The 9,771-nt window shown below is 41.4% G+C and overlaps 1 protein-coding gene across 1 annotated transcript; it reads right to left on the bottom strand.

The window, feature by feature from the left end:
* Positions 1 to 1,026: 1,026 nt before the first annotated feature.
* On the bottom strand, positions 1,027 to 2,529 carry LOC114474555 (alpha-(1,3)-fucosyltransferase 4-like). Its single transcript, XM_028464950.1, has one exon. The coding sequence runs from the start codon at positions 2,393 to 2,395 to the stop codon at positions 1,370 to 1,372; it is 1,026 nt and encodes a 341-aa protein (XP_028320751.1). The 5' UTR covers positions 2,396 to 2,529; the 3' UTR covers positions 1,027 to 1,369.
* Positions 2,530 to 9,771: the final 7,242 nt, after the last annotated feature.

A 9,771-nucleotide genomic window follows, 5' to 3' on the forward strand; every position in this document is an offset into this window, starting at 1 on the left:
ATTAGTTATATTTTCATTACACATTCTTGATTATCATTTTTAACCAAAAAAAAAAAAAAAAAAATACACATTCTAAAATTTCATATTTTTAATGCTTTCATTTGTTAATTTTTCACCCTCTCTCAAGTACCCCCTGTAGTGCCATTGTGTACCCCCATTAGAGAAACACTGGTTTAATTCATTTAACAGCTTCAAACTGCTGTTATCTGTAGCAAAAATATAGTGTCCCAATACAGATTATGAAGACCAATAATAATCAATATCTAACTCACAGCCTTTCAAAATAAGAGCATGGGCATCATCAGTTAAACCACATGTGCCAAACTCATGGTCTGGGGGCCAAATCTGGAACTTTGAAGCATCCAATTTGGCCCACATGGGAGAGAGTAAAAATTACGGAGAAGACCAGAATTAACATCTTTAAATATTTAATATCAGTGAAATTATGTGACAAATGTTTTTTAAGTGTTGCAGATCTGGTGTTTGTTATATATAATATAATATATAAGATATATATTTTTAAATGCAAGGTGGATTTCTGTAAAAATGAATGAAAATGAAACAATTGCAATAATGAGGCGAAAAAAAAGTGTTGCATGTACTTGAAACGTCAGCATTTCCAACCTTTTTAAGTTACTGCTATGACCTTCCTTATCATACCCTCTAATTCTGTGGTTCCCAAACTGGGGTACATGTACCCCTAGGGGTACTTAAACATATCTCAAGAGGTACACAAAAACATTTGTCAGTTTATTTATTAACATTATGATTTTTTATTTATTTTTTTTTACATACTTTTTTCCTCATCCAACAATAATTGTTTGTGGCACAACTCTTTAAAATACACCAAAAATGTAAAGTTCAAATCCTAAAACGAGTAAAACATCAGAAGGAAAATAAAATAAAAAGGTAAGGCAAATGTATTTGTAGCACATTTCATACACGAGGCAACTCAATGTGCTTTACATGATCAAAAAGTGCAACAGAAAACATTCAACAGCTTAAAATCAATAGGAACATTTAAAATCATCAGTAAAATCAATTAAAATCATCAACAAACACATTATGTCCACAACATGACCAAAAATATCCCTCTCAATCATACACAGTAGAGAAAAAGAGTTTTCTTTAACTTTGATTTAAAAATGTTATGCTGACTTTAGCTTTTCTCACCGGTAGCCCTTATACAGTAGCTATGAAGTAGCTCACAGTTTCAGAAAGGTTGGTGACCCTGTTATAAACCCTGAAAAATAAGTCCTATGTTTTATCAAATATTTAGAAGCAGCAGCAGAAGGTTTGCAATGCATAGAGATTCCCACAGTCAATTACCAATAAATATTTAACATTTGCATCACACACTGAGGTGTCTTCACGAACAAAACCAATCTTTCAGGTGAGGGACCTCACTGGTCTGGCCCCTGGTCCTCCTCACCACCTCACAGGCTTGGCAGAATTTCTCGTTAGTGGTCAACTGGTGGACGCTGTAGTTCTGCCTCCAGCTCAGGTGGTGCTTCATCAGATCCGGATTCTGCATCACCTTGTTTAGGTACTGGGCCAGCTCCTCGACCGTGGGGAAGTCATCCACGTGGATGAAGGCCTCTGGGGGCAGGAAGTGCTCATAGTTCTGCCGGGACGGACCCAGGACCACGGGGATAGCTCCTGCCCGCACTGCGTTCCAGAGTTTCTCCGTGATGTAGTCCGTGTGCTGTGAGTTATCCATGGCCAGGTAGAACATGTAATCTCTGAGCAGCTCCCGCACGGCCTCGCTGCCCTTCTTTAACGGCTTCCCTGCGCGTCCGTACACGTCGATGTTTACGTAGCGTTTCAGTTCATTGTAGAAAGACACACGGGCATGGGAGGCAGACCAGTGGCTGACGACCCAGGCCAGTAGGCGGGATGGACGGCGGAGAGAAGTCGTCTGGTCCAGCGATCCAGAGCCGTTAACCACGGGGATGAGGTGACCATAGGGGGCGTAAATATCCGAGTCCACCCGGTAGGACAACGTCAGGTTGAAAACCCTGTCGTACTTCTGCAGTCCCGGTGAATATGTGGGAGACTCGTGGTTCAGCCATATCCACTTCTGAGAGCGAGGTCGCGGTTCTGGTGGCAGTCTGGCTCTCCCTTTAACGACATCCCGGTGGTGAATAATCACAGCGTCAGCCTGTCGGTACGCGTGCTTGTCATCCGTGATCGTGCACCCATGGATTTGGAACTGCTTCCAGCAGTCAGGGAGAGGAGCGACACCGAACGGATGCACCCAGAGCAGGATGGTGATGTGGGAGAGCCTGGGGCTGGGGGGGACATGCAGGTACAGAACACTTATTCCCAAGGTCAGGAAGACAGTCGCTGTGCACACGGCGCAGAGGACGTAATTGAGAGCACAGCCACGTTTCATCCCTGAGTGGATGTTGTTTCCAGGAGCAGTGAGTGATGATGAAAGGCCTAAAGGTCTCCACAGTCCACCACAGCCTCACCTACTGACTCCTGGTTCAGATTTACACACCTGTCAGTATTCACTGCAATAATAAATGACAGATAGATACGCCTACAGACGCAAATACTAGGTTGTGGTTAGGAGTGGCACACTGATTACCATCCAGTGACATGTCCTTGTTTTTTTTTTTTGTTTTTTTTCTGTTTTCCGGTAAAGTTAGAGGAAAATTAACAAATAAAGTGTCAGTCTTGGTCCAAAACCAGGCGTGAGATGACCGGAAATGATAAAAAATAAATTAATATATTTAATCAGGAGGCACTAAATCAGTCTTTTTCAACCTTGGGGTCGGGACCTCATGTGGGGTCGCCTGGAGTTTGAAAATTTGAAAATCGCTTGAAATTTCTAACAAATTTAAATAGATTTTTGACTTTTTTGAATTCCGATTTTCTTTTGTCTTTTCCTATATTTTCACTTTGTGAAATATAAATCTAGTTAAACTAAAACGCAGTATATATATATATATATATATATATTTGAGGTCACCAGGATTTTTTTTATATCAAAATGGGATCACGATCCCAAAAAAACGGTTGAGAACCTGCACTAAATGCTGTTTCTTTCCAAATGAGATTCCTGCATGTTATAAGCTGTTCATTCCATCATTGTGCATAGTTGTTTTTAAATAGTTTTCTAATAAAAATGTTGTAGTCGGATAATAATGGGTACTTGGATTCAGAAATAAGAGGAAGGGGTACTTGATCCAAAAAAGTTTTAGAACCACTGCACTAAATGACTGAAAAATACACAAGAATAACAGAAGACACAAACAAGAACAGAAATGCACAAAATAACAACAAAACACACAAAATAGGAGAAGAATATACTAAATGACACCAGAAACACACATAATGTCAACTAAAACAAATGTGAAGAATACACAAAATGGCACATAATATTTTCATTTAAATATTCACCTGCACTACTCATCAATGCACTACTGCACTATTATCTTAATATTATTATTGTATTTTTATTTTGTTTTGTTATTATTATTATTATTATTATTATTATTATTGTTATTGTTATTATTATTATTATTATTATTATTATTATTATTACTATTATTATTATTAATATTATTATCTTGTTATTTTATTTAGTTTGCACATATTAGTCTAACTACTCTTATACTTATATATTTATATTTATGTTTATTCTTCTTTTTTATTTATTTTTCTTTATTGTAGTTGATTGTTATTATTTAATGTTACACTATCTGAGAGAACACAGGTCACCAAGACAAATTCCTCGTGTGTATTCATACACTCTTGATCAATAAAGTTGATTCTGATTCTGATTCTCCAATCAAGCGATCATATTTTTGTGGCCCCCACTATTATCAAAGTTATATATCCGTCAATTTCGTGCCAAAAACTCAAGAGCATAAAAACTTTAATCGCACACAGTTGGATCACTTTATGCCCGCGTGCGGTGCCTTTCTGCACGCTCTCGTCTCGGTCTGTGCATGTTGAGTTTTGGCACTTTGGGGGCGTGCATTGCATGGACAGCACTTCCTTTCTGATTGGTCACTTGAAAAACGGTCAGAGCCAATCAGAGGTACAGTAGGGCGGGTCATCACAGTATAAAGTCCGTGGCTGTTTCCTAGGAAAAAAAAAAAAGTTATCTCTCAGATTTCATTTGATTTTATGCTGGGACCAATGTATGGATCTAGTTTTATTTATTTATATTATTTTATTTTTTACTGTGCCAGCTAAACTGACGTCTGGTCTATGGCTTTTTTTCCCCTTAATCTTAGTTGATTGCAGAAACATTAATCTTTATTTTGTTTTTAAATTAAAACCCTATTAATGTATTCTATGTATTCACCATTTGCATATGTAAATATAGAATGTATGTCGCAATGTGGAACTATTTATTATCTCTCCTTCATCTGCTGTTGTGCTCCTTTACACCAGAGTAAATCCACCTGAACCCACTTATCTATGTGTCCTTCATATCAGGACCACAGGATTATCACATGGGCCTAATTATTGATGTCATTGTTGCAAGTACAGTCACTTCAGTAGAATTATAATGAATGACAGACATCAATAGAATAAATTAATCGAGTTCTAATTTAAAAAAAATGATTTACGTTTCTGCAACCAACCAAGATTAAGAAAAAATAGCCGTAGACCAGACGTCAGTTTAACTAACAATAAATAATAAATAAATAAATAAATAAATAAATAAAAAAATAAATAAATAAAACTAGCTCTATACATTGGTCCCAGCATATCAAATTAAATTTGAGAGATAACATTTTATTTTTTGTCCCAGGAAACAGCCACGGACTTTATACTGTGATGACCCGCCCTACTGTACCTCTGATTGGCTCTGACCGTTTTTCAAGTGACTAATCAGAAAGGAGGTGCTGTCCATGCAATGCACGCCCCCAAAGTGCCAAAACTCAACATGACCGCGCGCAGAGAGATCCCCGCGAGCGCACAGAACGAGACGGTGAGCGTGCAGAAAGGCACCGAAAGAAATCTATAACTCTGCGCGATTACAGTATTTATGAGCTTGGGTTTTTTTTTGATTACTTAAAAAAACATCTTTTACCTTCTAAACTATCTTGTATCAGACAAAGTAGACACAGACAGAAAATTGGCTCAGGCTACAATCTTTTTGTATTAGAATGTATTTAAAAAAATGTTTTTTAATATGCATTATCCCTTTTTAAATAAATAAACTTAAAACTTCAGACGTTCCCATGTTCAATAACATTGAAATTATAATTAAATAAGGGTTTTTACAACATTGGGGTCGGGACCCCATGTGGGGTCGCCTGAAACAATTGCTAAAAAAAAATTACTGTAAAATTATTGTTATTTTACAAATTAAAACACACAGCTACTGTATTCTATACATTCACTTTGTCAAATATGAATCTAGTTAATAATAAAAATAATAACAATAAAATGCAAAAATATCTGAACTGGTACAACTCTGTATTATAACAAATTTGATCTAAAACTAATTCTAGAAAAAAGAAGTCTTTATATCAAATTGGGGTCACGATCCAAAAAAAGGTTGAGAACCACTTTGCTTTGAGTTATAAATTCTGTGAAAAATAGGACAAAATCAATGACCTTTAATCTAAAAGACATTACCTGCTAAGATTCCCAGACTGCAGAGAAAGAAAACATCATAAAAACCCACTTGTTCATGTCGTCTCGCCCCTTGCAGATAGTCACATATTTCACTCTCAAGACCAAATGAGGTTTCAAATGTTAAATGACAATAAAATTGTGTTACAGGCCATATGATGTGATCATAATCACCACAAGCTTCTCCACCTCTTGAAGTTTCCATATATGTCACCATACATTTGCAGAGCACTACTGGCTATAAGGCTTCCAACCTAGAAATATAGCAAGTGCTCATTAAACTGTGCTTTTAAATGGACGGAGATGTCAACTAAACTCACACTGAAGAAATAACAAAGATGTCAATATCAGACCTAAATAACAGGCCTAAGTTACATGATTGAAGAACTAGTGACTGCTTGACTGGAAGTTCATCAGATAACAGTGGGGGAGTGACATGTCACATAACCCTGTTTTATTTCAGGGAAGAATGATGCTCTTTCAAAACCAGTTAAGCCAATATAGCAAATAACATTTTATTGCACTATTTAATGGGGAAGGATATTTAGTCAACAATCGAGCACTTTTTTTTTTTTTTAAAACAGTTTTGCATTGAGGTTTAGATGCTTTTCAAATACTTTGAGCTTTAGCATTGAAAACCTAATGGTCAAAATCATCAATCTTTCCATTAACAAAAAATTCATGGAACCCAGCAACCCAAAACCCACAAAACCCCTCCCCCACAAATACAATTAAATATCTAGGCTTAAATATATCACCAAACCTAAATGAATGAATTAAACTGAACCTGGATCCGCTGTTGGATAAAGTCACAGAAGATCTGCGGAGATGGAACAATCTCCCTATCTCACTCCTTGGCAGAATAGCCTCAGTTAAAATGAAAATCTTACCTAAAATAAACTATCTGTTCTCTGTGATCCACTGAAACCACCAACACAATGGTTCAAAAGATTAGATTCTGCAATTACAAAATTCTATGCTATAAAAACCAAAAATAAGCCTTTCAACCCTCCAAAAAAATAAAAGCGAGGGTGGGTTGGAAGCCCCTAATTTCACGCATTATTACCTAGCAAACCAAATTCTACATTTAACAGAATGGCTAAAACCAAACGAATACCATAACACCTGGCTTGAAATAGAACAGCTAGACTGCAAACAAAAATAAACTCTCTGATCTCCCTTTTATCACTGCGACCCTCAAACGTCATAACTGCTTTAAAAACCCACTGATTGCCTCCACCCTGACTGCGTGGTGGAAAGCCCTGGACATTACAAATGTTCAATTAAAAACTAGTATACTGTCTCCAATCTGGTACAACCCGACTTTAGAAACAGAAAAACACCGCTCTATCTAAAAACATGGGAAGAGAGCGGAATTATTCATCTCCAGGGCCTCTTCGAAAATGATAAGCTCAGGACATATAACAAGCTAACCCAAACATTCAATATAAATAAATGTAATTTTCTTCAGTACTTACAAGTAACAGAGACAATTAAGAAAAATACGGCAATAGATTTAATTACCTTGCAACCTCCAGAACTGGCCATATATATGAAAAAAATCTCAACAAAAACAAAAAAAACTCTCAAAAATCTTGAACACTAACTCTAATCACTTACCAATCTCTAAATGGGAAGCGGAACTCTCAATCACTACGAACACCGATTTCTGGACAGAAATTTGTTGTACTACTTTTAAGATGACTAAAAACACAAATCTTTAGTTAATTCAATACAAGGTCCTCCACAGATCCCAGATGACCCAACAGAAAATGTATAAAATGGGCTTCTCCGTAACAGACATCTGCTCTCAGTGCACCCAGGGAACAGCTGATTCATATTTACATGCCGTATGGCTTTGTTCGCCAGTTCAACAGTTTTGGTTCCTAATCACTGAAAAACTGTCCTCCATTTTGGACTACAAGGTTCCTCTAAATCTATGTCTGTTGGGAGACCTGACTATGCTTGATATTCCAGCAAACCAATCACAATCCATCCTTGCGGCACTCGCCATAGCAAAAAAAAAAACATGACTGAATTGGAAAGATGAAAAATCGTTAAGCATAAACCAATGGCGAAATCTCCTCATAGAATTTATTTCCATGGAAAAGATGTCTGCTCTCAGAAAAACCTGGGTGGTTCGAGTGGGTTGCTGGGGTGTTTTGGGTGGCTCTGCGGGGGCGTGCGTCCCTTTCGGGTGCTCTCGTGGTCCCTGTGCGGTTTGGTGTTGCTCTCCTGCCCCCTTCGTGCACGTCTGGGTGGCCCTTGGGGCTGGGGGCCTGCGTGTTTCTCTGCCACTCTTTCCTCTTGCTCTCTGTCCCCCTGTCTCATCCTTCCCCCCCTCCTCCGCCTTCACTCTGCGCCTGCTCTCCCGTTGGGTTTGGCGTGGGGGGCTCCTGTCGGCCCGGGATGCTTGTGGGGGGGCTGTGGCCTATGCTTGGGGGGCAGGTGTGGCCGCGCCGGGTGGGTAGCTTGGGGGTTGGCTCGTCTGGGGGCCTGGGGTGGTGGGGTTCATGGCTTCGGGACGGGAGGTCTGGGACAGGGGTGGCGCTGGGGGTGGCTACTCTTGGGGGTGGCGCTTGCGTCCTGGGTTGTTGGGTGGAAGGGTGTTGCGGTGGGTTGCTCCGACGGCCTGTCTGGGCGCCTTGGCCTGGTTCCCTGGGGTGCGCCTTCGCTGAGGGTGCCGCTGGCACGCCGCTGCTAGGGGCTCTCTTTGCGGGGTCTCTCCGGGCGGAGAGGTGCGGGCCGTGCCCTACCATGCCTGTGGGTCCGGCGCCGGGTGGCCCCGACTTGGGCGGTGCCCTGTGAGCCGGGCTCTGCGGTGTGGCTGGACCCTTTGGTGGGGGGGGCTGTCTAGGGCTCATCGCGCGGGCTAGGCATCAAGGAAAGGCGATCTGGCATGCTCTGGGGTGCTTGGTTGGTGTGCCTGGAGGCCGGCGGGGCAACTTGCAGCATCCCCTTGGTGCCCTCGGAGACTATGGGCATGGTCGCCGTCCCTGGGGGCGCTGCTCTTGGTGCTGCTTCCGTTCCGGGTCCTTCTGGCCTGGGGTCTAGTCCCTGCTGGCTCTGGGCTCTGGCCGTCTGCTGGGCGTGGGCCTTGGCTCCTCTGCTGGGGTCTCGGGCGGGGGGCTCTCTGGGCCCTCTCCTCGGGGGTTGGGTGCTTGGGTGTGGGTGGGTGGGGGGGGGATGCTGGCGGGGGGCCTTGGGGTTGGGGGTTGGGGTCGGTGGCGGGATGCGCTGGGTGCTCGGCTGCTTGGGGCTTCCTCGGATGTGTGTGTCGGGGGCGGTGGCTGCCTCTCAGCCTGGGATCTTGGGGGCGTCTGGGGGGTTGCTCGGCCGTGGGGGGGTGGCCTGGGGCTCCCTGGCCCCCACTCTTTCTGCTGGCCTGGCTGCATCTGCGGGCCCGGGGCAGTTCTTGGGTTTGCGGTAACCTTTTTTTTGCACCTGTACTGGTATACGATGCACTGGCATGCCTTGGGATGTGGGATAAAACTCATACTGGGCTTAACTTTAGACACCTTTATCCCAAATACCTGCTTTAGGTACTACCACTCACTCATTCCCCCTGTCCACAGCCACCACCATTATAGCTAAGCTTCACACTTGTCACTATACTGGCTTGATTACACAACATAATAAGCACAATATATTCTACAACATCACATCTCACCCTCACTGTAAAACAATCTATTCTTCCCCACCCTTTCTATTTCCTACCTTGACTCTCTCCTCCCTGCTCCCTTTCCCCTCCCCCTCCCCCTCCCTCTCCACCGAGGTGTAACACTGCTCTCCCTTTTTATATCCTCCCTATAATAAAAGATATCTTACCCTTCCTTAGGGAGGGCTGGTGATGGTCACAATTAAGCAATAAAATAAATCAATGTATTTTATTGCAATAACAAAACATGCATTGCTGTCTCATAATGATTGCACTTCCTGTAGTGTTGACCTTTGACAGCATGTGCAGACAAGAGAAAAAAGAAAAAAAAAACCTAATGATTTTCTGCCAGTGTGAATAGCATAGGATGTAGTCTATTATTGTAGGTTTAATCAAATCAAACATTATTGAAAAGAAACCTACTAATGTACATTTTGTAAATTTTTTGTAAATACCTGAGCACTGTAATGCATTTATAATAAATTTTCATCCTCATCAACGACATAGAA

This window comes from Gouania willdenowi, chromosome 13 (assembly GCF_900634775.1).
Source record: "Gouania willdenowi chromosome 13, fGouWil2.1, whole genome shotgun sequence".
NCBI lineage: Eukaryota > Metazoa > Chordata > Actinopteri > Blenniiformes > Gobiesocidae > Gouania > Gouania willdenowi.